Here is a 27654-nt window from a genome sequence, read left to right on the forward strand (position 1 = left end):
AGGGACTATGGATTGAAGAGATGGAGGCCATCACAGGCAGCAGAAGGTCAAGAAGAAAAGTCTGGGCCTAGTGTATCACCAAGAGAAAAGGGAAGTCAGTCCTGTGGCCCACCAGCCTATCCAACTGGTTTTTTTTTTGTTTTTTGTTTTTAATATACACAGGATTTGCCTATGCTTTCAAGAATATATAATTCAAACACGAAAGTCTTTTCTTCTTCCTTCATTTCTGGTTTTTTAATCTAAAAAGAAATTAAATGTTACCATTCCCTGAATTCTCAATGTTCTAGATAAACGTCTATATCTATGCCTAAAATATTCTTCTGCAGGTGGCAAATGTCTACTCACCCTAAATGACAGCCTTCTGAGAAACCTGTGACCACTCAGTAGAGTGACTTTTTTGACCTTGCCTTCATAATAAAATTCATCATGTTAAAACTACTTATTTCTTATTCATCTAATCATACTATAAGGCACACAGTAGGCACTCAAAGGTCTGCTGAATGAAGTCACTTACAGTAAATCCTAAATTGGCTGAACACACACAAAGGAATACCCCTATACATACATAGAGAGAGAGAGAGAAATTATTCAATTCTCATTTTTTAATTATTATTTAAAGACTGGTTATTTTCTTTTGTTAAATTTAAGAAACAAGCTTATCTATGTCTTTTGGGGGATAGGCTAGGGTACTATAACTACTAATGAAATCAAAACCCTTAACAAAAAAAGACATTCAGGCTTTCATACCACTTTGTAGAATGACCTTTACATTTTCATCTCAGAATAGTTCAAAATAAACCACAGAGCTCTGAAAGTGCGACCCACCTTAAAAGACTCCATATCTGAGAGCAAACAGGCACTCTGCATGCGTGCTCGCAGGTGAGCCCCTTCTGCTGATGTCCCCAATTTAGCTAAAACCTCCGACTGCTCTTCTAGCAGATCTTCTGTCATAGGTGCTGGTTCCTGTGAAGCACAAAAGGACAAAGCTCACGAAGAACCTTTTATTTTCAGACAAAGCAGAAGTATAAAAATAAAGATGGTAATATTTCAGCTCTAGCAGTCACAAGGTACGTATTTAAAGAATTCAGAGAAATGGAAGTTTTCAGAACCTACATTAAAAAGTGATAAATTAGGAAGAATGAAAATAACTTTCAGCAACCCCCGCTTCCCTGCCCAGTGCTCTCCTTCTAGTAAGATTACCATGTTTCCCTCCACAAAGACTGACAGCCAGAAGAAGGATCTGGGGCCACTGAAAAATTTCCTGCCTATTAATTATGATGAAATGAAATCCTAATAACCATGTATGTCGCCAGATCCTGAGCCTCAACAGACTCCAGCACCTACAATCTGATTTATTGGACTTACCACACTCAGCTAAGATGGAGGTGAAGAAGGACAACCACCACACCATGGAGCCTAGAGTGATTACAACTGAAAATGGGAGGATTGCATCCAGCATCCAGGTGGAATCTGAGCCTCCTCTTGACATAAAGGTGCAATGGACACAACCAATCCAGTGTCCACATAGAAGAGGTGGCATTGGATTGGGAAAAATGGACATAATGGACAAAGGGTATGGGGAAAGGCAGGAAGAGATGAGAGGTGGAGGTGTCTTTGGGACATGGAGCTGCCCTGGATGGTGCTTCAGAGGTAATCACCGGACATTGTAAATCCTCACAGGGCCTACATGATGGAATAGAGGAGAGTATAGGCCATGATGTGAACCAATGTATATGAGGTGCAGAGGTGCCCAAAGATGTACTTACCAAATCCAATGGATGTGTCATGATGATGGGAACGAGTGTTGTTGGGGGGGGGGGAGAGGGGGGGGTGGGGGGGTGGGGTTGAATGGGACCTCACATATATATTTTTAATGTAATATTATTACAAAGTCAATAAAAAATAAAAAAATTAAAAAAAAAAAAAATAACCATGTATGTCATTACCAGTTGCAACAAGGTTTTTATTATAAATAATGAGAAAAGAAAATGAAACATAAAAATAAAGGCAAATAAATAAAATTGATGTCAGGAGTTGTTTTGAGTTTAGGTTTTAGTTTTTAGAATCTGAAACATAATGCATTTTAATGGAAATTACAAATAAAAAAGCAGCTAAGGCAAAGGAAGGTACAGCTGCAGAATCATTGAGACAGGGAAACATTTCAAGGCTGTTCAAGGTGGCATAAGAAAGCTCTGAGAATTAATTCTATTATATACTACATTTGAAATACGAAGAGCTCAATAATATAGAAAGCTTACCTGCTTTCTATATTAGTTAGAAAAACATGAACATTTCTATTCCTAGATAAGAATAAGGTAAAACCTAGCAGAAGGAAGAGTGGTTAGAGCATCTTGCCAATAGATTCCTTCCAGATTTCAGGAGCTTACTATAAAGCCGGGTCTCTTAACCTCAGTACTGACTTCTTGGCCATGTAATTTTTGTTTTGGGATGTTTAGCTCCATCCCTACACTTTACATACTAGATGCTTGTCATATCACCCCCACCCTGTGACAACCAAAATGTTCTAGAAATTGCCAAATGTGTCCTGAGAGGCAAAATCCCTTTCTAGTTAAGAACCACTGCCATAAAACATATCTGTTAGAAATAAAGTAGAAGCATGGTAGAGCTATGACATTCAAGACACAAATCAACAAAGTAAACAACTTTTTCTTGTATCAACCTCATTTTTGAAACATTTAAACCTAAAATGGGACACTTTCAAACACTGCTGGACGGAATATAAGGGATAAACATTCCAGGACAACAATTTGGCAATCAATATATTTGGCAAACATTTATGATCATGCCCCCAACCCAGTAGTTCCACTTCTAGAAATATCACTGCAGCATTATTTGTAATAGTGTAGAAAGAATGAATGGTCAACAATAGGAAAATAATGACAATATAAAAAAAATGGGAGGGAACGATTCTAACAGTAATTACTTCTGGGTTATGGAATTATGAGTATTTTATTTTCTCTACAATGAATACATATTACTTTTAATTACCTGACAGGTACCAAGCAGGAGTCTTACACCAAAAAATTTAGCTTCGACCTTTACTGACACTCAGGGTTGAATAGCAATCAGCCAACAAGGTAGGAGAACATATTGGGGAAGAGCTTGGGCTCCAGAGTCCGTATGACCTGTGTTGAAATCCCAGCTATGTGATCTTGAGCAATCACTCGACTTCTCTGTGACTCCCTTTCTTTAAATATAATATAAGTATAATAATAATAAAGGCTATATCATAGGGTTATTATGAAGAATAAATCCTGGCATGTGCTCAGTAAACACTAGCAATCAAAGAAATAATACTTAGGTTGCATTAAACGCTCTATACTCAGCTTTCTCTATGACTATTATTTATGACTACTATTTTATCAAAATATCTCAGTAAAGTTCAAAATTATATGAATCTCTCATGAAGCTATATACTCAAAAGCAGAGTCTTTCTATTAAGGAACTACTTTTTTTTTAACATTTAGTATGCACATATTTATTCATTTTTAACTTTATTTTAAAGAAGTTTTAATTTACAGAAAAGTCACATTGAAAATGTAGTGGATTCTCATATACTCCACGCTCTCTCCCTCTCACATTTCCTCCATTAATAACATCTTTAATTAATGTGGTACATTTGTCTTAGGGCACTGAAACCACAGGATAGGAGAGAATGAAGACGATACTGACTACACCTCCTACTGGGCACTGCAGCCAAACTGAAGTGAAGAGATAATAAAGAGGAGAAGCAGCTGTAAGCAGCATGAAGATCGTACGCTTTCATATATACTCCTTCTGAATATGCCCAAAGATTTCTCGTATATCTTGTCTGACGTAATCCCTGAGGGGTGGTCAGGGCATTTTACAAGTGATGAATCTGAGATGTAGAAAGATAAAGCTCCTTGTCAAAGATCACCAAGTAGCAAATCTACCAAGTGGCAAACCAAAAAGAGAATCCAGGACATCTGGCTAATGCTGACTTTGAGAGCTACTAGTTCAGGAGTGTTTGAATTCTTAGGAAGCAATGTAAAGTTTACTATATTTTAGTGAGGCAGGTAATTGATTAATGGAGTTTTTAAGCTAATACCTAAAGTATGAAATTATATGGATTTCAAATGATATAATTTTGAGTTACAACCACTTTCTTAAAGCACAAATATAATTCAAATAAACGTTAAGGTAGTGAGTGGACTAAAAATTTGCCCAGATCTACCTAAAGGTAAGTTATAAAAAGTAATCTCTAAAAACGTATAATGTGTGTTGAAAAAAAAAGTTTATTCTATATTCCAGGTATACATTTGAATATGTAAAATAAATGAGGGGGCATAGACTTTTTTTTTTGAGAGAGAGAGAGAGAGAGAGAGAGAGAAGATAGATAGATTCATTCATTTATTCCCCCCTTGCAGCTTGTTCCTTTCTTTGCTGTCTCTTCTCTGTGTCCATTTACTGCCCAATTTTTCTGTATCTGCTTGTCTCCCTTTTTTGTTGCGTCATCTTGCTGTGCCAGCTCTCCACGGCACATGGGCCATCAGCTCTCCGCGGCGCACGGACCTGCTTGCCTTCACAAGGAGGCCCAGGGACACAAACCCAGGCCTCCCAAATGGTAGATGGGAGCCCAAATGATTGAGCTACAGCCACTTTCCTTTTTTCTGGGGGGCTGGGGTGGGGGGAAGGGGGTATACTTTTGAAGAAAAAGAAAGGACTAAATTAAAAAGCATTTATTCAAGAAAGAAAAAGTGTGAGCTTCCAGAAGAGTTTTCTCAGACTCTTTGTTAATCCAAACAGGATAACAAATATATAACTTACTAAAAATAAGAACTACTATTGATTAAAACCCAGGGTGACCATCCTCCCAGAATTTGCCCTCTAGCAAAAGCAGCATGAGACAACACAGGGGAGTGCAGAAAACTACAGAGGCAGACAATCTGGGATAAAAGCCAGCTTCAGATACCAGGGAGAGGGTGATCTGTCCCCTGAGAAATAGAGGGGACAATCAAACTCTTGTAAACAGGGGAACTCCAAAACAACTAACTAGCAAAAGGCCAGGACAACATGGATGCCCATTAAGACAGGTAAAACCTGGCACAGTGTATTTTTTCTTTCTGATGGGAGGAATGAAGCTCAAGAAAACCTCCTGTCTTCTCACCAGCTGGTTACAAAACAAAGAAACATATATACCAGGGAGTAAATCCCAGAGTTAACATTTTAAAATATTAAAACAGGGAAGAAGCCTTGGCCCAGTGGTTAGGGCATCTATCTACCACATGGGAGGTCGGCAGTTCAAACCCCGGGCCTCCTTGACCCGTGTGGAGCTGGCCCATGCGCAGTGCTGATGCGCGCAAAGAGTGCTGAGCCACACAGGGGTGTCCCCCGCGTGGAGGAGCCCCACGCACAAGGAGTGCGCCCCATAAAAAGAGCTGCCCAGCGCGAAAGAAAAGTGCAGCCTACCCAGGTATGGCACCGCACACAGGGAAAGCTGACACAACAAGATGATGCAACAAAGAGAAGCACAGGTGCCTGTGCTGCTGACAACCACAGAAGCGGACAAAGAAGAACACACAGGGAATGGACAGAGAGAGCAAACAACTGGGGCAGGGGGAGGGGAGAGAAAGAAGTAAATAAATAAATCTTTTAAAAAATATATTAAAATATACAGTGTGCAACTAGAGTACAAGGCACACAAACAGGAAATGATGGTCCAAAGGAAGAGGAGAAAAATTCAGAAAACACCCAACAAAGACAAAGAGAATATGGACATATATAACAAAGTCTTTTAAAAAATACTCTTTAAAATGCTAAAGGAGGTGAAGAAAAGTACAGAGAAAGAACCTACAGGATATCGGGAAAACAATGAATGAGAGTATAAGTAAAGATTTTAAAAAGGAACCAAACAGAACTACTAGAATTGAAGACTAAAATAACTGAAATGAAAAATACCCTGGAGGGTTTCAAAAGCAGATTGAGGCTGGCAGAAGAAAGAGTAAGTGAACTTGAAGACAAAACACTTGAAATGAGTCAGGCCAAGAAGCAGAAAGAAAAAAAATATTAAAAGCAAAAATATCCTAAGACAGCTACTGGGACACCATCAAGTGCACCAAAATATGCATTATGGGAGTCCTAGAAGGAGAAGAGAGAGAGAGGAAGGGGCAGGAGGAAGAGTCAAAGAAATAATGACAGAGAAATTCCCAAACTTAACAAAAGACTTGAATGAGCACATCTAAGAAGTTCAGAGAACACCAAAGAGGATAAACATGGAGAAGAGTATATCCCATCATATGGTGATTACACCATTAAATGCAAGGACAAAGGAAAGCGTTCTGAAAGTAGCAGAGAAAAGCAACATGTTACTTACAAGGGACTCCCAAGATAACTGAATGCCAACTTCTCATCAGATACCATGAAGGCAAGAAGGCAGTGGGTTGAAATACTTAAAGTGCTGAAGGAAAACAACTATTAGCCAAGAATTTTATATCCAGCAAGGCTCTTTCAAAAATGAGGGTGAGATGGAGAAATGCTCAGATAAACAAGCTGAGGGAATATATCACCACTAGACCTGCCTTATAAGCCTTGCTAAAGGCAGTTCTTCAGACTAAAACAAAAGGACACAAAAGTTATTCAAAGCAGAATAAAGTAATAAAGATCTGCAGTAATGCTAGTATTATTGTATTGTATTATTTGGTATGTAGCTCCACTTCTTACTTCCAACAAGTGCTAAAATGCAAATGCATAAAAAGTATGATATACCTATGCTTTTGGACATACAATGATGTAGCTCCACTTCTTACTTCCAACAAGTGCTAAAATGCAAATGCATAAAAAGTATGATATACCTATGCTTTTGGACATACAATGATGTAGTCACTGTGGAAGACAGTTTGGCAGTTCCTCAGAAAGCTAAGTATAGAACTACCCATATGACCAACAATCCCACTACTAGGTATATACCCCAAAGAACTGAAAGCAGGTGCTTGAACAGATATTTGCACACCAATGTTCATAGTAGCATTATTCACAATTGCTAAAAGATGGAAGCAATCCAACAGTTCATCAAAAGATAAATAAAATGTGGTATATACATATAATGGAATACTATTCAGCCATAAAAATGGAATGAAGTCTTAATATATGTGACAACATGGATGAACCTTGAAGACATCACGTTGAGTGGAATAAGCCAGACACAAAAGGACAAATATTGTTTGTTCGCACTGATTTGAAACAATTAGAATAAGCAAACTCATAAGAGTCAGAATCTAGAATATAGGTTACCAGGGGACAGGGCAGGACTAGAGAATGGGAAGTTGAGGCTTAAAATATATGATTCCTATTTGGAATGATGGAAATATTTTGTTAATGGATGGTGGTAATGGTAGCACAACACTGTGAACACAATTAACAGCACTGGAATGTGTATCTGAATATGATTAAAAGGGGAAATGTTTGATTGTATGTATGATAACAGAATAAAATTAAAAAAAAAAAAATCCATGGAACTACAGGTAACCCTAAGTTAAATCATGGATTTTACATTTACACTTCCCATGTACAATTATAAAATGTGATATCATCAACTTTTAACAAATGTTCCACACCAATGCAAAGTGTTTGTAGTAGGGCAGTATATAGGGATCCTGTATTTTACACACAATTGTTCTGTAAACCCACAGCTTCTCTAATAAAGGAAAAAATATTCCAAGTTGATGGATATAAATAAGGGAAAGCAAACATCTTACTGTACAATTACAATTGATCAACTTAATATTCTTCAGAATATAAAGACCTGCTACAAACCGTTTTAAGAAAATCCTTGCATCTTGAGAAATAGTAGTAGCTAGCCACTTGTGTAAGAAAAATTTCTCAGAAAATTAATAGCTAAAAATTGTGTGCTTATTTTATACTAGACACTTTTATTTACCGAACACATACTATTTCATTTAAACCTCACAATTATAATGTCGTTATTACATGAACGTGTATTAATACACCTAAAGAAACTGCAACAAAGAAAGATTTGAAAACTAGATCACTCAGATAGTAAGTGGTAGAAATGGAATTTGAACTCTGGTAACCCAACTCAACAGACTGTGTTCCTAAGCATTAGATTATACACTAATATGTCTGGTAAGCCTAAAATAAGTAATTTTAAAATTAAGTAAAGTTCTGTGTCAATTATAACTTAGTAAATAAAAACTAACCTTCACTGTTACTCTACAATAACAGTGTACTCTACACTGTACTCTACAATAGTACCTTCTGTAAAAGAAAGTTTAGAATAATAGCTTTATTATTAACAGTAATTTGTCAATATAACCATCTTGTGTACAATGGCAAATCAACATGCTAAGAAGAATTACAAAGTTCAGAGAATAAGGTTTCTTTATGAAAAAGAACCATTTGAGAACTTGGAAATTAAAAATACGATTATTTAAACCCCAAGAGCAAAACAATGCAAAACAAAAACTCAATAAAGACAAATGAGCACATCAAAAAAGGTAAGTTAGTAAGTTGGAGGAAAGAACCCTAGAGTTAGAAGATTAAAAAATCAGAATAGTCCTGTATCTATTAAAGAAATTTAATTTAAAAGTAAGCCTATAATTAAAAACATTTTACAAACAAAATTCCAATTTCTGAGTGGCTTCACTGGTAAAATTTAGAAGTAGTCAACACCAACCTTATAAAGATTCATCCTTATACAGAAAAAAGAAGAAACACTTCCCTGATAAGGACATTATAAGGAAGTTTATAGGCCAATATCTCTGATATATAGCTACAAAAATCTAAAACAAAATATTAGCATATCAAATCCAGCAATATATAAAAGCATAATACATCAAGTCCATGTGGGATTTATTCCAGGAATGCAAGGATGTTTCAACCCTCAGAAAGCAGTGTAATTCACCACATTAACAGAATAAAGGAGAATAATATGATTACCTCAATATGCAGAAAAAACATATGATAAATCGCAATGCCTATTTGTGACAAAAACTCAGCAAACCATGAGGAGAAACTTCCATGACGATATTGATGTCAGATCCCATCAGTGATTATCATATATATTGGTGAGTATAGAATGCTTTCCTGCTGAGGTTGGAGACAAGACTGCCCACTACTCAAAAGTGTACTGGAGGTGCTAGCCAGTACAATTTGGCAAAAAAGAATTAAAGGGCATCAAGACTGAAAAATCAGAATTAAAATTTTCTTTATTAACAGATGACATGATTGTGTATATAGAAAACCCAAAAGAATCTGCAAATTACTAGAAATAATAAGTGAAAGTAGCAGGATTGCTAGATCCAAGGTCAATATAAAAAAGCAACTGTGTCTATATCATAGGAAAAATTAGAAAATTAAATTTAAAATATTTACAGTAATATTTTAATAATCACAAATACCTTGGGAAAATTCTCATGACAGCAAGTCTAATGACTGAAAATTATAAAATCCTTATATAAAATGAGGGTTATTTAATGATCATACGATAATACTGTTAAGGTGTTAATTCCCCCAAATTGATCTTCTCAAATTTATATGAAAATGCAAAGGACTGAGACTAGCCAAGACAATCTTTAGGAACAATAAAGTTGGAAGATTACCACTACCAGATTTGAATAGTTATTACAAAACTATAAAAATAGAGACAGTAGATTACTGGTAAAGAGTCAGTTTAATAGAAAAGAATAGTCCAGAAACAGACCTATACATATTCAGTCACTTGATATGACAAAGACATCACTGATATTTAATGGGAAAGTATTAAAACAGTTGGATATCCTTACAGAATAAAAAAGAAATTTTAATCTCATTCTCATACCACACACAGAATTAATTTGAGGTAGAGTGTAAACATAATTGTGACAGGCAAAACAATAAAGCCTCTAGGGAAAAAAATAAGAATACATCTTCAAGACTTCGGGGTGGCAAAAAACTCATAAATAGGACACAAAAGGTATTATTCATTTAAGAAAAACATTGGTACTTGGACTTTATTAAAATCAAGAAAATACATGCAACACAAATATCAAAGGTCTCACATTAAATATATATGAACATTTTCTACAAAGAAAAAGACAACTAATTAGAAAAAAAAAAAACTAGGCAAAGGCCTTGAACAGGAACTTTACAAAAAAAGATATCCAAATAAGCAATCCATACATGAATATGTGCTTAATATCATTATTCATCAGGAAAATGTAAATTAAAAAGCAAGAGATAGTACTATATAGCCACTGAAGAGGCAAACAGTAAAATGACTGGCAAATTCCAAGTGTGTAGAAAATAGTTAGCATAGCAGAGTTGAGACCATTATGAGATCACTACCCACACAGGGTTTCAGAGCAAGGCTGCCCTTGGCTTTTATTTGGAAACTTGGATTTTAGGGTTCCCACCATTCCCAGAACTGATAAAAATTGCTCACACTGCCTGAACTTTGTGTGAAAACAATATAGATTATGCTGAATACCTGCTTTCATTCTGGAAGTTTGGAATTTTATGTGCTAGACAGAGGGTGCCTATGTGACCGACCCCTAATAAAAACCCTGGGCAACAAATCTCTAATGAGCTTCCCTGTTAAATAACATTTCTCATACATTGTCACATTTTGTTTGCTGAAGGAACGAAGCACCATCCTGTGTGATTCCATCAGGAGAGAACTCTTGGTAGCTTGTGCCTGTTTTTTTCTGAACTTCATTCCATGCATCTTTTCCCTTTGCTATTTATCCTCCCGCTGTAATAAATTATAGGTATGAGTTTGACTATATGCTGAGTCCTCTGAGTCCTCCTAGTCAATCACTGAACCTGCAGGTAGGGCCTTGTGAACCTCCAAGTGTTGGAGATTATAGAGAAGAACTATGATTATTATACATTATTTTTGGGGATAGTAAATTGGTTCAATCACTTTAGGAGACTGTTGGGCAATATCTACTAAAACTAAAACATATTTCTACAAGATTACCTATCAATGCTGTTAGGAACATAGCAGAAAGACATGTCCATCCAAAGACATTTACAAGAATGTTCATAGAAGCTTTATTCATAATATCCCCAAATTGTAAATAACCCATATGTCTATCAGCAGGTGAAAAAGATAAAAATATTGTGGTATATCATACTACAAACAATAAAACTCACATAAATGCTTACATATGCAACAACATGGAAGAATCTCACTGACGTTAGTTATATTAAACAAGAAGTTCAACACAAAGAGTACAGAGCATACAATTCAATTTTTTTAAAAGATTATTTATTCCCCTCACCCTTGTTGTTTTGTACTAACTGCCTGCTTTCTGTGCTCATTCACTGTGCATTCTTCTGTGTCTGCTTGTCTTTTCTTCAAGCAGCACCAGGAACCAATCCTGGGACCTCCTGGAGTGGGAGGGAGGTGCTCAATCTCTTGAGCCACCTCAGCTTCCTGGTTTGCTGTGCCTCTTTTTGTCTCTCCTTTGTGTCTCTTTTGGTTGTATCATCTTGCTGTGCCAGCTCTCCACACAGGCCAACATTCCCGTGTGGGCCAGCACTCCCTGTGGGCCAGCCCGCCACACAGGCCAGGTTGCCTTCACCGGGAGACCCCAGGAATCGAACCCTGGAACTCCCATATGGTAGATGGAAGCCCAATCACTTGAGCCATATCAGCTTCCCAAATTCCATTTATAGACAAAAAAGTAAGCAATGTATGATTCCATTTATGAGGTTCCATCACTCACAAAATTAATCCATGGTGATAAAGTTAGAAAGTGATTACCTAGAAAGGAATATTGGGCTGTACTAAGATATGTGGCTGTTTAAATTTAAATAAATGAGTTCAACAGTCACATGTAACTATGTACAGTGCAGATACAGTATACAGAACCTTCTATTTTCACAGAAAGTTCTACTGATCAGCACTGTTCTAGAATAACAGGAATTTTCTATATCTTGATCTGGGTGGTGGTTACATGGGAGTATACATACAAAAAAATTCTTAAGATATACATTTAAGAATTATGTACTTTATAGTATTAAGTTGTACCTCAAAAGAAAAACTGGATATCCATATGCAAAAACTAACTTAAAATGGATTAAAGTTCTAAATATAAGAACCAAAAACTATACAACTCCTAGAAGAAAACTGAGGGAATATCTTCATGATCTTTTGATAGGCATGGTTTCTTAGCCATCACACCAAAAGAATGAACAAAAGGAAAAGCAGATCAATGGACTTCATCAAAATTAAAAACATTTTTGCATCAAAGGACTTTATTATGAAAGTAAAAAGATAACCTAAAGAATGGGAGAAAATATTTAGAAACCATATGTCTAATAAAGATTTAATATCCAGAATTTACAAAGAAATCCTACAAGTCAACAATAAAAAGATATATTAAACAATTCAATTTAAAAATGGGCAAGAGACTTGAATAGATGTTTCTCCAAAGAAGATACACAAATGGCCAAATTCAAACAAACAAACAAAAAAATGCTTATGAAAGCTCCTCAACATCATTAGCCAATAGGGAAATGCAAATCAAAATCACAATAAGATACCATTTCACAACCAGTAGAATGATTACTATTTAAGAAATGGCAAAGAAAAGTGTTGGAGAGAATACAGAGAAATAGGAACCCTAATATAATGTTGGTGGGAAGGCAAATGGTACAATCACTATGGAAAACCATTTGGTGGTTCCTCAGAAAATTCAGTATAGAATTTCCATATGACCCAGCAATTCCACTTCTAGATATACACCCAAGAGAACTGAGAGCAAGGATTCAAACAGATATTTGGACACCAATGTTTGCAGCAGCATTATTCACCATTGCTGAAAGATGGAAGCAATCCAAGTGTCTATTTACAGATGAATGAATAAACAAAATTTGGTATATACATATAATGAAATATTATTCAACCATAAAAAGGAATGTTCTGATACATGCTACAATATGTATGAACCGTGAAGACGGCATGCTGAACGAGATAAGTCAAACATATTCATATACATGAAATATTATAATAAGCAAATTCATAGGGTCAGAATCCATACTATAAGTTACCAGGGGCCAGGACAGGGGTAAGGAATGGGGGGTTAATGCTTAATTGGTACAAGAGTATCTGTTTGGGGTGATGGATGGTGGTGACTGTAGCACAACGTTGGGAATATAAGACAATGAATTATATATTTGAATGTGGTTAAAAGAGAAATTTTAGGTTGCATATGTTAATAGAATAAAAATAGGGCATTTTTAGGGCATTTGAATTGTTCTGCATGATACTGCAATGATGGATATAGGCCATTATACAATTTGTCAAAACCTATAAAAACCTATAAAAGTGAAAAGTAAAAACCATAATGTAAACTTGGTTAGTAACAATGCTTGGTTCATCAATTTTAACAAATGTACCAGACTAATGTAAAGATGTTATTAATAGGGGAAAATATGGTAAGGGGAGGGGGTGGGTTATATAGGGAATCCCCTGAACTTTTGATGTAACTTTTTTGTAATCTAAAACTTGTCCAAAATCAAAGTTATATAGACAATATAGTTATATAGACAAGAAAATAAATAAAAAGGAAAATTTTAGGTTTTATATATGTTACTAGAATAAAAATTAAAAAACAATAGAATTGTAAAACACAAACAGTGAACCCTCATGTAAACTGGGGACTATATTTAATAGTATTAATTATAATATTGTTTCATCAATTATAATAAAAGTATCACAGTAATGCAAAATGTTAATAACAGGAAAAATTTTGTGTGTATGTGTGGGATATGAGGATTCTGTATTTTCTGCACAAGTTTTCTGTAAACCTATAACTTCTCTAATAATAAAAATAAAAAATAAATATTGTTCATTCTTAGGTGTTGAGCTGTTGCTGTTCTACTTTTCAATGCTTAAAATGGCTTCAAACTGCAGTTCTGATAGTAAAAAAGTTAAAAACTAATATAATAAAAACTAAAACTAATATAATTAAAGGTTTTGTTTATTCTCCTCCATATTTTTAGATTTTGATTTTGAAATACCTGAACATTCACACTAAGTTTAAGAAATAATGGATAACATTTTACATGATGAGCTACCTATCTATTTTAACTTCAAAACATTTTTCAATCTCAGAATCAGAATTTTAAACAACTGCCCCTACCCAAAAGTTATCATCTACTAAAATGAAGCTACATAAAGAATAAAATAGTAGAATTCTGAAAATCAATCTGTGTCCTACCTGGGTTACGGGAATGTAGAGAGGTTCTCCATTATGTAGCAGTGTAAGTTTCCCATGCTGATGGAGACGTCCTTCTGGCTTTAAAATTGCCATTTCCTTAAGTCCTCCTTTCTTGCCACACTCTTGTCCATTTCCCTTAAGTTCTTCAGTATCACTTAAGCATTCAAAAAATTCTTCTTCACTGTCACTCCAGGAATCCCAAGATTTTCCCACCTCTCCTTTTTCCTTATCTGTGTCTTTCAGATTATCTACACCCAACTGGTCTCCAGCTTTTCCAGCATCCCTGGGATATGTATTAGTCAAATTATCTGAAGAACCTGTCTTTCTCCCCTCATCACGGGCCTTCTTCCTTTCAATACAGCAATTTAACATCTTAAGGAAATAGAAATTAATTTATATTTCAGTTAGTTACAGTAAAAATATAATCTATCCATTCTTTAAATATTTAATATTTATTCTCCACCCTTCCTCAGTTCTTTGTTGTGAGTTACAGTGATTCACAAACCTAGGGTGACTCTCAGTATTCTCAACACAATGAGAAATAGTCTATGGTCCAATATATTCCCATTTACTACTAGATTAAATAACAATTAAATCAAGATCACATTTATATAAGGTCCTTAGGGAATCTTTACCTGTAGTTTCTGATGCAGTAAACAACATCTTAGATCTGGGGGTCCACTTGCTAATCTATCACATAAAAGAAGTGGGAAAAGAAAGCTTAATTTTAGTAAAAGTGCTTCACCTATGCATATTATTCATACTCCCATAATTTTTAGCCATACTGATTGGTCAAAACTAGATTTCCATAGGTAAGGTAAGTGAGTTCCAGAAGGGATGCAATGAACCCTAAAAGATCAAAAAGAGTCACTGCTGTTGTGTTCTCCCATTACACAAACCACCAACAGCAAATATAATAGATCAATATTGGCAAACTAGTAATGATCTCAAGCCAAACAAAACTTAAAGATGTCCAGTTCTGATCTGGGGCCATGTCTACCACCATGCAAAAAGAGAAAAAGTCTCTAATCCACCCCAAGTAATAGTATATATTTCACAACACATAAAATTAATTGGTCTATGCATTCAGAGCTCAATTATTAATGTGGATTTTCACTATAAAAACCAAGATCTCCACTTCTCTTTTGCCACTCCCCAGACTGTATCTAGTTTTAAACCATGAGGTTCCCATGCAATCAGCCAAAGATATGCCTTCATATTCAATATGCCCCTAGTCCTGTCTAAATTAAGTTCCAGAGCAAACTGGTTAGAAACAAGAATGAATCTAGTCAAGCAGAGACTGGTAAATGACATAATAATAAAGGTTTTTGAATCAATCACAATTTTAGATTACTCATATCATAGTGTCCTCTCTCAGCATGGGTAGAAGAGCATTATAAACTATGCAATATAAACAGATATGCTAACTACAATTTATTTAAATATCAATATGACTTTTATACAGGAAAAATTATACGTTTAATATCTGAACTTGTAATAAACTCTAAAGAAATCTCCCCCAATATAAAATAGATGTTCACTGAAAAAGATTTGGAAAATACATAGAGGAAAAAATAAAAATATAATTTCAAACCTATGAGAAAAATTGCTATTGGCACTTGGATATATCTCTTTCCAATGTATTTTCCCATACAAATACATTAGCGTAATTGAAAACACAATGTATATGTGATACTATTTTCTCCTTGATGACATATTATGAACATAATCAAAGATTCTTGGAAAAAATATGTAATGGATCCATAATATTCCATTACAGAGAGACATCATAATTGATTTACGTATTCTTTTACTGTTTGATACTCAAGTTGTTTCCATCTTTTTTTCCTATGATAGATTTGCTGCAGTAAATCTATCTACATAAATCATGTCCATGTTTCTTACTACTCTCTTATGACAGATTTCCTAGAAGGGGAGAATTAATGGGTCAAAAGTCAAATGTCTGCTAATAAACAAAATTTCTATTTATACCATTGAATTTGAAATTGAAATTATTACCCTGGAATCAGAAAGTTGTTTTCCCATCTGAAACGCATTTCAAGAACAAATTCCTGCCAGAGGTGTGCCACTCCTTTCAACCCACCATGGTAGAAATTGATCATACAAAGACACAAAGCCAATTTGTATGTTAAACTGTCAGATGGTGCAGATTTGAACTGATTGTAGAGATTCTAAATTTAACAAAACAGAAATAAAGCAAAACTTAACATTTTTACATTTATAATAAAAAAGTGGTAGAGATATTTTAATATTAAAATTAACCTAGCTTACCAAAACTAGATTTTATCAAACATATAATACACTACTGCCTAAATCGTTCCTAGGCAATTCCACGTTTTCAAGATTTCTAGTGGGATTTTTAAAAAGCTATAGTTTAGTGAGGCTAAAGTTACAGTTTTAAATTTTCTTTTGCAGAATCTTTAAGATGTATTCCAAACTTCTTATTGTTTTTAAAAATCTTTTTCTAATTATAAAGGAAGTATGCTCTTGAAGAAATAAAGGAAAACCAATAAAGAATCAGAATGGTATGAACTAAAAATATATATATAAGCCTCTGCTTTTCCCCTCACTTCATGAAATCTACTTCCCAACAATAACTATTATAAACAATTTGATGTATCTCTACACCTGTCTTTTAAACACTCTTATTTCTCAATTTATCAAAGCTGTGGATAAGGAGAAAATTTCACATTTTATTCCATTAATGAGCTCTCTACTCACTTTCTAGTTTTGAAATACGGAGAACTGAAGTTGCAGAATATCTGAGGAAAATCCTACAAGTATGCACAGTATGCTGATGCTATTTTTCCACTGATTCCAGAAACTTTTATCAAAAATATTTATCTATGCCAATATTCTACTCAAAGTATTGATCTACGCCAATGCTTTAAAAGGCCACAATCTCCACTCAGTTTTCCTAAGTTGCTTTTTAAAATAAAAAGATACTTACGCTACTATATTAGAAATATAATAAACTCCTAGAAATGCATTACGTTTTAAATATGCTAATACTGAACTCCAATCCAAATCAACTTACATATTCCTCATTCTCTGATGGAGGATTATTTTCTGTTGTAGTAGTTCCATCTAATGATTTCTCAGAAGCAGCATCAGGGAATAAGAACTTAGGGAGAAGAAGAAAATCTTCATTTTAGACCAAATTTCCTATTTTCTTGATGTTTATAAATCACATAAATATTATTTGACTTTTTCTTGGTTTTGCTGTTACAACAACGGAAATGTTCCTATTGGGCAGGTTAGCTGCTTCTATGAGATCTCAAGTTTTCTAATTCAGTTCAAAAGTACACAAAATTTCAATGATTAACCAATTTTAGAAAGATTTTTCTTAAGAGAAAATTAACCGCCTGTTCTGTGAGCTGAACAGAAAGCAACACTGAAATCTCTCCATTGCTATTTCATTCTCATCCAAAGCCATTAAATTTCTTAAGTATTATTATTATTTTAGGAGGTATTGGGGATTGAACCCAGAACCTTGTACATGGGAAGCAGGCGCTCAACCACTGACCTAGATCTGCTCCCCAAAAAGAATTGATTTTTTCCCTTTGTTTGTTTTTAGGAAGTACCAGGGATTGAACCCGGGCCTTGTCTATGGGGTGCAGGAGTTCAACCACTTGATGTACATCTGCTCCCCTTAATATTATTAAAAAGACAAAATTGTAAAAGAAAATTTAAAAACATCCATATATTCACAAAGCTCTGTGGATTTAGAACATTCATAAATCTTCACATATAAAAGACTGAAGGCATGATAGTCCAGACTTATAACTTCATTTAATAAAGTATCCCTAGAAAGTGGGAGTAAATGGTAATGACCAGGGCATCCTTTCTAGGTGGTTTCTGCTTCTATATGTTAATGTATGTGGGGATAGGAGGGGGTGGTGATGGTGAATAACTTCTTGTCACTCTGCTCCTTTATTTGTACAAATATTTAATCATTCTAAGAAATTCAAAGTATTAAATTGGTGCTACTGGTAGAAATTTCTGATGGAAACAGATCTGGTAAAAAAAAAAGTCATTGTTTATGACACTGAGATATATAATTTGAATAAAATCTCTTAGGAAACATTCTTAAGAAGGAACCTTATTCACAGAAATTTATCTTTAGTCCTGTCCTCTTACTGCTATTCCTTCCAATCCAACTGTTTTCTGTAACTGCCAATTATTAATTCCTTTTATTATGCATTCATATGACAGAACACACTCAAGAGATTTTTAAAAATTAGACGATCTCTTATGTGCCAAGCCCAGTATTAGGCACATTTACAAACATTATCTTATTCTCATTTCCACTGTATGAACTAAATATCACTGTCCACATCTTAAAGATGCACAGTGAAAATATGGCCAAGAAGCCTTGTTCAGATAAATGTGAAAGAATAAGATTAACATCAAGTTTCCAAGTCCAGTGTTTTCTTCATTATACTACTTTGGAAGGATTTTCCCAGAATTGTCTTAATGCACAAATTGACAGAAATATGATTATCACTACAATTATAATAAAAATAGCTCTCATTCACCAAAACCCTTTTATATAACAGACACTGTAAAAGAAAGTCCTTTACGCCTCATGACAATCTCAGGTTTTATTAGCCTCGTTTTATAGAAGAGGAAACTGAATTTGTATGACTTACTGAAAATCATGCAGTAAGTCAGAGTTAAGCCCTGTTGTGTTCAGTTCCAAGGCTGGGCCCTTTCCACCATGCTATATCGAAAAGAAACTCTAAACCTCTAATTTCTAGCCTATTCTCGTTCTCACCATAGAGCTTTCTCTATATTGTTGTCAAAGGAAGCTTTCAAAAATAAAGTACAGGAGGCAGATGTGGCTCAAGAAGTTGAGCGCCTGCTTCTCACATGGGAAGTCCCAGGTTTGATCCCTGATGCCTCCTAAAAAACAAAAATAAAAAAAAAGAACAAGCAAACAAACGAAAAATCCAACTCAGGGGAGCTGATGTGGCTCAGTGGTTGAGTGCCGGCTTCCCACATACAATATCCCGGGCTCAATCCCCAGCAAAAGAAAGAAAGAAAACAAAGAAAGAAAGAAAAATAAATAAAGCCAAGTGCTTCAGGATGTCATTTGCTACCTCTTCAGTCTTACCCCTGGCCACTCCCAGGGAAAACCCTACAATATACCAAAGTGTTCAATGTGCACTCTCAAGCCTCTGCTATTCCTCTGCTTCTAAAGCCTTCTTCTCTTCAAGACTCAGCTCAAGCCTTCCCTGATCCCTACTGCCCAGACACAGACAGATGCATCCCCTGCTGTATTTTCACAGCCCTTCTGCTGCACTTTTCACATGCTATTTAGTACTGTAACTCCTGGTTTATTTTAGTTTTCCCCACTATACTAGGAACACTGAGTGTGGAGACTTTCTGTTTTACTCATTTTACATTCCCAATCCAGTTCCTGCCACACAGAAAGGTCTTCATATATAATGAGCAAATTATTATGCATATAAACATGTAAAGATACATTTACTTACCAAGAGAATAGTATTGAGAACATCATTATTCAGTGGTGACTCTTCTGCACCTCTGTGTTTCCGTATTTTCTTCTTTGCAGTGTGTACCATATTTGAAACTGATAATTTATGAATTGGAACTGGTGCTGGCTCTGTCAACTTGGACAAAGCGTGAGATATATCAGCAATTTCTACAAAAAGAACAATATAAACAAATTATCTCACCTACCACAGCAAGGTAAAGTGATGAGTAAATCAAAGATTGTATAGAATATTTTACTTACTCTTTCCACCAGAGTGACATGGTCTCAGAATTATAAAATTTTTAAAACATGTTCAGCTTTACATGCAAACACGAATGACAAAGGTTTCACACAAATTATTTCTCCTCAGGGGAGAACTCTAAAACTCTGCATTTCAAAATATCTTACAGTTTTGCTAGAAGAGTTTATAAAATACACTTAATGTCTTAAACTCAGGCTGTGGCCTGGAAAGAAATGGTAACTGTCCAGTCCATTAAAACTAGCTTCTCCAACTTAATTCAAAATGAAAAACTGGATGAAACATTGTTGGGAAAATGTGCCAAATAACAGGGTAGAAAACCAAATATGACCTTAAACAAACAAAAAAGTAGGTTACCTCTTCCTTCTTCCTCAAATGTAGACCGTCCAAGAATCTCATCAGTTGACTCCTTTCGACGGCAAACTTTAAAAAATTCACTGACAAAATCACCTACACAGAAAAAGTTACTCATTTATGACACTTAATCGGACAAAATCAGTCCTATAAATTAAAGTACATGTCTCTTCACAAAAGCTATTAACCATTGAGTTTTTCCACCTGAAAATCCAAAAATCAGTCCTATTTTAAAGGTTCTTCCTTCTCTTTTCTCCATAACCCAGGATATTAAAATGTTTTCCTTAGAAATCCCTCTAGAATGAAAGGAAAAGGTAACTGTACATAATATCAAGTCTTACTATGTGCCTCAATGAGACAAGTAATATTACCATAAAGTTCTGTAACAAGAATATTACTGTATGTATGTAGTATTGTTCTTTTCCCAACTGCCACCCTACTAAATTTTTAATCCATAAAAATATATATAAAAGAAATTTTAAAGATATTTTAGATTAAGAAATCTTACAAGTTGAAAGTCTAGCAGCTTCAGCTGCATATAAGCGGTATACTTTGTGGCATTATTTTAAGGGGGGAAAGGATTTGGTATCTAAAGAAATCATAGCTTAACAAGAACTATCAGTTCTAAAATTGTTGATTAATATAATATACTGAGTAGATTTAAGCTTTAAAATTCATAGACTAATTCTGAATACACATAGAAGATTTTCTGGATTTGTTGAGAAAAATAGTAAAGTTCTACAATCTAGTCAAATAATTTAAAGAGGCAGGGTAAGAACATGGACTAATTTAAAATTAGAGCACTTTTTTTTTCTTCCCCTCTCCCTCCCCCGCCCTGCTATTTTTGCTATGTCCATTCGCTGTGTGATCTTCTGTATTTATTTCTCTTTTTGTCTTCTCTTCATCTTTCTACTCAAGGATTCAGCAGGATTGAATCCTGGGGACCTCTGGTGTGGATAGAGGTTCTCTGTCAATTGCGCCACCTCAGTTCCTGGTCTCTGCTGAACTTCATCTTGCTGTGTGACTCACTTGCGTGGGCACTGGCTCACGCCAGTTTGTTTGGGTACTTGGCTTGCTGAGTGGGCACTCGGCTCACCACACTGGCTCACCACACGGGCACTCGCACAGGCACTCAACTCACCACGTGGGCACTCGGCTCACCACACAGGCTCTCGGCTCGCCATGTGGGCACTGGCTCATCACATCAGCACCCTTTCTCTTTTTTTTTTTCAGCAGGAGGCCCCAGGGATTGAACCCGGGTCCTCCCATATGGTAGGTGGAGGCCCTATCACCTGAACCAAATCCTCTTCCCTAAAACTAGAGCACTTTTCTTTTTAAAGCCCTCTACAATTACTGTAGAAGTCAATGGACGATGAATAAGGAATTAGGAAAAACTTTTGTAGTAAATAAATTTAATAATTTGATGAATAACTGACAAAAACCATTTATTATGCATTCACTATGAGACTGGCACTCTGTTAAGTGTTTTACACATACACACACATAATCATTTGCTCTTCAGAATAAACCTGTGAAGTGTGTACTATTATCTATCTAATTTTACTGAGAAGGACAATGAGGTGTACAGAGAATAAGTATCTTTGCCCAAACTGGTAGATCTAGGATTTGAACCAAGGTGTGCAAACTTGAAAGTTCTTGATCTCAACACTATACTTTCTCCCTTAAAACCCAGACAAATTCACCAAGGGCCAGAATTTTACCTTTTAACATCTGTGTGTTCACTAACATATACTTAGCACAAATGGCAACTGCTACTTAGCATTTGATGAATAGCATATGATGAATGGTAAGGAGCTCAAGAAAATAATGCTTTATGGAAATGCATCATTACTATCATCAGAAAATACTTAGTAACTCAATCAGTTGGATGGTACCAGGTAATATGGAGTGAAGGTGACACAGATGAACACAAGAAATAGAGAAAATATTTTCATATGTAGTAAAGATAAGGAGGAAAAAGCACATTGAGGAGATGGGTTTTAAGATTTCATAAAAGAGATACACTGATAAAACCGGAAAGAGAAAGACAATTCCTGACATGGGATAAAACAATACCATCTGAATAGCAGTTGTTATTTCACTTGATTCTTCAAATAACCCTATGAGGTTACAAGGTTATTTATACCCTTTTCTCTTATTAGAAAACAGCCTTGCAGAGATCATACAATTCTACAGAGGCACTCTAGTGCAGACTGTCAAAATCAGTGCTACAGGTCCAGTGGGAAAACAAAAGGTAAACAAGTCCACTAGCTGGAATGGAAGATGCAGATATGCCACAGGAGGAAGGAAAGGAAATAACATTAAAACATCCAAAGAGTAAAACTCAGGTAATGGGAAAATACTAGGGAATTCTGAGGTGTAGAATTCTTTAAGTTAAAACCAAAAGACAAGAAGGAAATCCTGCTAGTGAGATTCAAGAGTTACTAGGAGTCACTGCTGTTGGCAATGATTAAAAAAAAAAAAAAAAAAAAGGTATAAATGGTATTAACCAAGGTGATCACAAATGTAAAAAAAATTCCCTTTTATATAGGTAAAATACAGTACAAAGAATGTATAATCATGGTAGCACAACACTGTGAACATAATTAACAGCTCTGAATTACATATGTGAATGTCATTAAAAGGGGCAATTTTAGCTTATATATGTTACTAGAATAAAAATTAAGCAAGATATTAATAATATAGTATATGGGAACTCTATTTATGCATGGCTTTTCTGTAAAACTAAAACTTCTCTAATAAAAAAATTTCAAAAGAAGAAGAGAGGAATGTACTCAGTGTTCCTGATCTGAAGATAGGTAGACTGGTGGTATTTCTGGAAAACAACACATATAATTACCTTACCTAGCAAACACTGAGGATTATCAGCTTTTCGAACTCTAACAGACCAATGGGGAGCTTGAACAGGATCCAAATCACTAAAACACAAAACAATACACGTAAGATCCTAATTATGACAATTTGCAAGATTCATGGACTTTAAAAAAAAACAAAATCTCTTAAATTTCTTAGACAAAAAAGTATAAAAGCGAAAACCAAAATCAAAACTAAATTATTAAAAAGCACATATAAAAATGATTTTGAAGAGGTAATGTACACTGATAACTTAATGAGAATTACATTAAGTAATTAATGTACATTAAAAAGTATTAATGTACATTAACAAAAAGTACATCAAGTAATTACATTAAGTAATTAATGAGAATTAAGAATAAAAAGGGAATGGTAAATAAGGAAGTATGCTTAATCATCTTAAACAACCTGTTTGTTATATCATTAATAAAAAAATTGACTACAAAAATTTGCACAAGCTCCTAATGCCCTGTTTTATCAATTAAAGAGATTATAGCACACTTAATGGAATAAAGTTCAGCCATTTAAAAAGTGAAACATCTATATTTATTGACATAAAAGATAAATATAATATATTAAGTGAATAAAGCAAATATATAGTGCAAATTTTTAAAAGATATACCCTAAAATGTTAACTCCCATTTTAAGTGAAAGGATTATAGTCTTTACTTTCTTTTTAACCTCTCTAAATTACTTGATTAAAGCACTCATGTTACTTATTATGACCAGCAATTACAATAAATTCACTTAACTGATGAAAAGAAAAGGTGTTCTATTTCTCTCTGTTTGGTTTCAAGCATAAGAAGGTACTTACATTAATAGCCTTCTTCTTTCTCCACTTTGTTCCTGGATAATTCTTGCTATAATTTTCAAGTTCTTAACATTGCACAGGAATGTATGAATGAATGTTTTATTATTTATACAATGTTTTATTATTTATGATAAAATACTATTCCAAAACATTTTAGTGACCTTCTTATTTTCATAAGTACTTCATGAAATGCTTCATAACAGCTCAGAAATGCTCAACAGAATTTTGCACTGAATCTCAAATTCAGAGTAAGATTCAGATTGCTCATTACCTCTGACCTAAGAATTACTTCCCCAAAATCTATTACCTACAACACATCTCTACTATATATTAAACTGTTTAAAAGAGTGATCTTTAAAAATAGAAAAATGAACCTTTTCAGAAACTGATGTTAGAAAAAGGAAAAATGCTAACTTATTTAGTAGTAAATTTATTCTAATGTAGTTTCTGAATCTCACTGTACTACCTTTAACATACTTACGAATAAACATCATTATCCACAATGATCCCTTCTGTCAGGTGAGGCCATGTAGTTGCTAAATGGAGTTCACTAAAATAAACAAAACAAAAAAATATATCCAAGAGCTTCAAAACTGTATATAGTCTCTGACTGAGCAATTTTACTTGTAGAAATTTATCCTAAGTAATTAACTAGTGATGTACATACAAGTATGTTAAAACTAGCATCTATAAAAAAACTGAAGACAACTGCTTTAGCAAAACGGTAATACATCCATATGAAATTCACATTTTGCAAACATTAAAAAATCATGTAATACATAATAGTCAAAAAGTAGAAATAACCTAAATGTCAATGAGAGCTGATGAATGGAAAAACAAATTTGCTATATACAGTGGATACTATTCAGTCATAAAATGGAATGAAGTTTTGTTCTGATATATGCTACAATATGGATGTACCTTGACCAACATTATGCATATGCTAAATAAAATAAGTCAGAGAAAAAAAGGGAAACTGTCATATGCCACTTATGTGAAAAATCTAGAATAGTCAAATTCATACAGACAGACAAGAGATGAGAAGTTACCAGGTGCTGGGAAGAGGAAAGGGGAGGTACTGCTTAAGGAATACAGAGTTTCTGTTCTGAGTGATGAAAAAGTTTTGGCAATGGTAGGTGGTGATGGTAGAACAACATTGCAAATAGAATGCCACTGAACTGTACACTTAAAAATGATTACAATGGCATTTTTTTTTAGGCAGTGCCAGGGATTGAACCCAGGACCTCGCACAAGGGAAGCAGGCACTTAACTACCTGAGTACATCCACTTCCCTACAATGGCAAATTTTATGGCATATATCTAATAGTACAAAAAATTAATTTATAAAGAAAGAATGAAGTACTAAGCCTCTAATGAGCATCCCTGCTCTAATCATTGTTTAAACATTTCACACATGTTACAAATTGCTGCTGGAAGAATTAAATGCGTTCTACGTGACTTCTCTGGGAGAGGACCCTTAGAGCTTTGTGCCTGGTTTCCTTGAGTTTAAAATATGCACAAATAAAAAGAAACTAAGAGAATTCATAAGAAAGAATCCAGCTTTGCAGGAAGCATTAAAGGGAGCCTTAGAGGCCAAAAGAAATACAGGAGAGAGGCTTGAAGGAGAATGTAGAAAGGAAAACTATCTGAAAGGATAATCAAAAGAGTAAAAAGACAGGAAAATAAGATCTGATATATGGAAGACAAAGTATAAAACAGTGGTAGTAAATAATGCATTTTTAATAATACATTGAATGTGAATGGATTAAACTCCCCGATCAAAAGATATAGACTGAAAGAATGGATTAAAAAACATGAGTCATCCATACGCTGTCTACAAGAGTTTTGCCTTAGATCCAGGGACACAAACCAGCTGAAAGTAAAAGGCTAGAAAAAGATATTCCAAGCAAATAGTAGCCAAAAAAGAGCAGAGGCAGCTACACTAATAATGGACAAAACAGACTTTAAATGGAAAAAAAGTGGTAAGAGATACAGAAGGACGTTATCTATTAATAAAAGGGACAATCCACCAGGAAGATATATAACAGTCAAAAATATCTATGCACCTGACCAGGGTGCCCCAAAATACATGAGACAAACTCTGGGGAAACTGAATGGAGAAACAGACATCTCTACAATAGCTGGAGACTTGAACACACCACTCACATCATTACATAGAACTAGGCAAAAGATCAAAAGGAAACAGAACCCAAACAATATGATAAATGAGGTAGACCTAAAAGACATACACAGAACGTTGCATCTCAAATCGGCAGGTTATACATTCTTCTCAAGTACTCATTGATCTTTCTCTAGGACAAACTGCATGTTGCGTCACAAAGCAGGTCTCAACAAACATTTTCAAAGCACCTTCAGATCATAATGCAAGGAAGCTGGAAATCAGTAATAGGAGGGAAAGGGGGAAAATCACAAATGTGGAGGCTAAACAACACTCCTAGACATTCAGTGGATCAAAGAAGAAACTGTAAGAGAAATTAGTAAGTATCTCGAGATGAATGAAAACGAGAACATAACCTATGTAAACTTATGGGATACACCAAAGTCAGTGCTGAGAGGGAAAATTAAACCCTAAATACCTATATTTAAAAAGAAGAAAGAGCTAAAATCAAACACCTAACTGAAAACCTAGAGGAACTAAAAAAAAAAACAGCAAACAAATCCCAAAGCAAGCAGAAGGAAAGAAATAATAAAGATTAGAACAGAAATGAAATCAAGAACAAAAAAAATGAGATACCATTTCACATCTATTAGAATGGCCACTATTAAAAAGACTGAAAACTACAAGTGTTAGAAAGGATGTGGAGGGATAGGAACACTTAATTCAGTTAATGGGAATGTAGAATGGTACAGGCACGTGGAGGACTGTTGTGGCAGCTCTTAAGGAAGCTGGATACAGATTTACCATGTGACCCGGCAACAGAACTACTAGGTATATACCCAGAAGAACTGAGAGCAGTGACACCAAACAGACACCTGCACACTGATTTTCATACCTGCATTCAAAATTGCCAAAAAATGAAAGAACCTAGGTGTCCATTAACCAACAGATGAATAAAAAAATGTGGTATATACATATGACAGAATATTATGCAACTTTAAGAGGAATGAAGTCTTGAAGCATATCACAACCTGGAGGACATTATGTTGAGTGAAGGAAGCCAGACACAAAAAGACAAATACTGTATGGCTGATTATTAATTAAATATACTGTGTAAACTCACAGAGTTAATAACTAGAATATAGGTCACCAGAAAACAGAAGTTAGAGAATGTAGAGTTGGGGGTTAATCTGTACTGAATTGGTAAAAAGGTTATTCATAAATCTTTGGAAATGAATAGAAATGGTGAAAGCACATCATGGTGTTCTTAACTAGAAGTGCTAATATATGGGTATGACTGGTTGAAAGGGAAATTCTAAGGTCATGTATATTACTTAGAAGGAAAGCTAAAAATTATAACATGGGACTATATAGCTAACAGGAAAATCTTGTGTAAAATGACTATGGGTAATATTGCATTATAGAAGACTTTTTTCTTTGATACTGAACAAAATGTATGTTAATGCTATAAAATGTTAATATCAGGCAAAAATACAAACAAAACAAAAT

At 34.7% G+C, this 27654-nt stretch overlaps 1 protein-coding gene across 2 annotated transcripts in view; it reads right to left on the reverse strand.

Moving 5' to 3' along the window:
- The window catches only part of RAB3GAP1 (RAB3 GTPase activating protein catalytic subunit 1), a 113218-nt gene that overhangs the window by 14690 nt on the left and 70874 nt on the right, over positions 1-27654 (reverse strand). For both annotated transcript variants that reach the window (XM_058301090.2, XM_058301089.2), the window contains exons 10-18: positions 24508-24576; positions 23207-23280; positions 20345-20437; positions 19727-19896; positions 17266-17352; positions 16227-16399; positions 14843-14897; positions 14208-14579; positions 826-963 (exon numbers count right to left, since the gene is read on the reverse strand). In XM_058301090.2, the coding sequence (XP_058157073.1) occupies positions 826-963; positions 14208-14579; positions 14843-14897; positions 16227-16399; positions 17266-17352; positions 19727-19896; positions 20345-20437; positions 23207-23280; positions 24508-24576 (1231 nt within the window). The remainder of the gene's footprint in view (positions 1-825; positions 964-14207; positions 14580-14842; positions 14898-16226; positions 16400-17265; positions 17353-19726; positions 19897-20344; positions 20438-23206; positions 23281-24507; positions 24577-27654) is intronic.

Source organism: Dasypus novemcinctus, chromosome 7 (genome assembly GCF_030445035.2).
Source record: "Dasypus novemcinctus isolate mDasNov1 chromosome 7, mDasNov1.1.hap2, whole genome shotgun sequence".
Lineage (NCBI taxonomy): Eukaryota > Metazoa > Chordata > Mammalia > Cingulata > Dasypodidae > Dasypus > Dasypus novemcinctus.